The sequence below is a fragment of the Sinocyclocheilus grahami genome, unplaced genomic scaffold (assembly GCF_001515645.1).
Source record: "Sinocyclocheilus grahami isolate Dianchi unplaced genomic scaffold, SAMN03320097.WGS_v1.1 scaffold17.1, whole genome shotgun sequence".
Lineage (NCBI taxonomy): Eukaryota > Metazoa > Chordata > Actinopteri > Cypriniformes > Cyprinidae > Sinocyclocheilus > Sinocyclocheilus grahami.
Genome location: NW_015505196.1, coordinates 2,978,050 through 2,978,711, shown reverse-complemented (window position 1 = coordinate 2,978,711; position 662 = coordinate 2,978,050). Strand labels below are relative to the sequence as shown.

Sequence of the window (662 nt, the reverse complement as noted above, 5' to 3'; positions counted from 1 at the left end):
TTTCAAACAAAACTGCCCATCGAAGTTTTTACAAGTGCTGCATTACAAGCGCACCGATTGTCCTCCCCTAGAATTTGAGTGAATGGTATCTTCCGTAAGAACCTGTACATAGAGAGGGAGAGCGCGAGCGCAGCGCGAGAGAGAGGACAGCGCTCATCGGAGGGAATGGCGGAGACCGTTCGCTCGCTCATTGACTACCGGGAGCCGCCGCAGCTGGACAGCAACGGAGAGAGCAGCAAACCGCCGCAGACGCGAGGGTGAGGGAGTGAACAGACGCGAGAAAAAAAGTAACATTTTCAGAGATGACACTGACTTTAAAGCTCAGAAACGTCTGACAGAAATAATATCACTTCTCTGTTACGACACAATTATCGTAATGTCTAAAGTTTTTAAAATGGTTGTAGGTAAACAATTTTGTAATCAAAGCTAATTTTTTTTAATTTATTCAGTTATGAAGGTAAGTTGTTATTTATAAATAACGTTATTTCTCTGTTGTGACTGGAATCAGGTGTGTGCGTGTCATTTAAACGACAGTGATTACTAGTCTGATTTATTTTCAGTTTTAAAATAATGCAGAATGTAGGTTTTTAATCACTGTTAACGAATAAACAATTACAATTGGCGTGTGAGAGAGCGTGTGTGAGTGAGTGAGTGAGTGAGTG

The 662-nt window shown here is 41.8% G+C and overlaps 1 protein-coding gene across 1 annotated transcript in view; it reads left to right on the top strand.

Annotated features, from left to right (window-relative positions):
• The first annotated feature begins 140 nt into the window (after window positions 1-140).
• The window catches only part of LOC107551007 (uncharacterized), a 30,519-nt gene continuing 29,997 nt past the window's right edge, over window positions 141-662 (top strand). Inside the window, exon 1 of the mRNA XM_016232488.1 lies at window positions 141-257. Within this exon, the coding sequence (XP_016087974.1) occupies window positions 166-257 (92 nt within the window). The 5' untranslated portion in view covers window positions 141-165. The remainder of the gene's footprint in view (window positions 258-662) is intronic.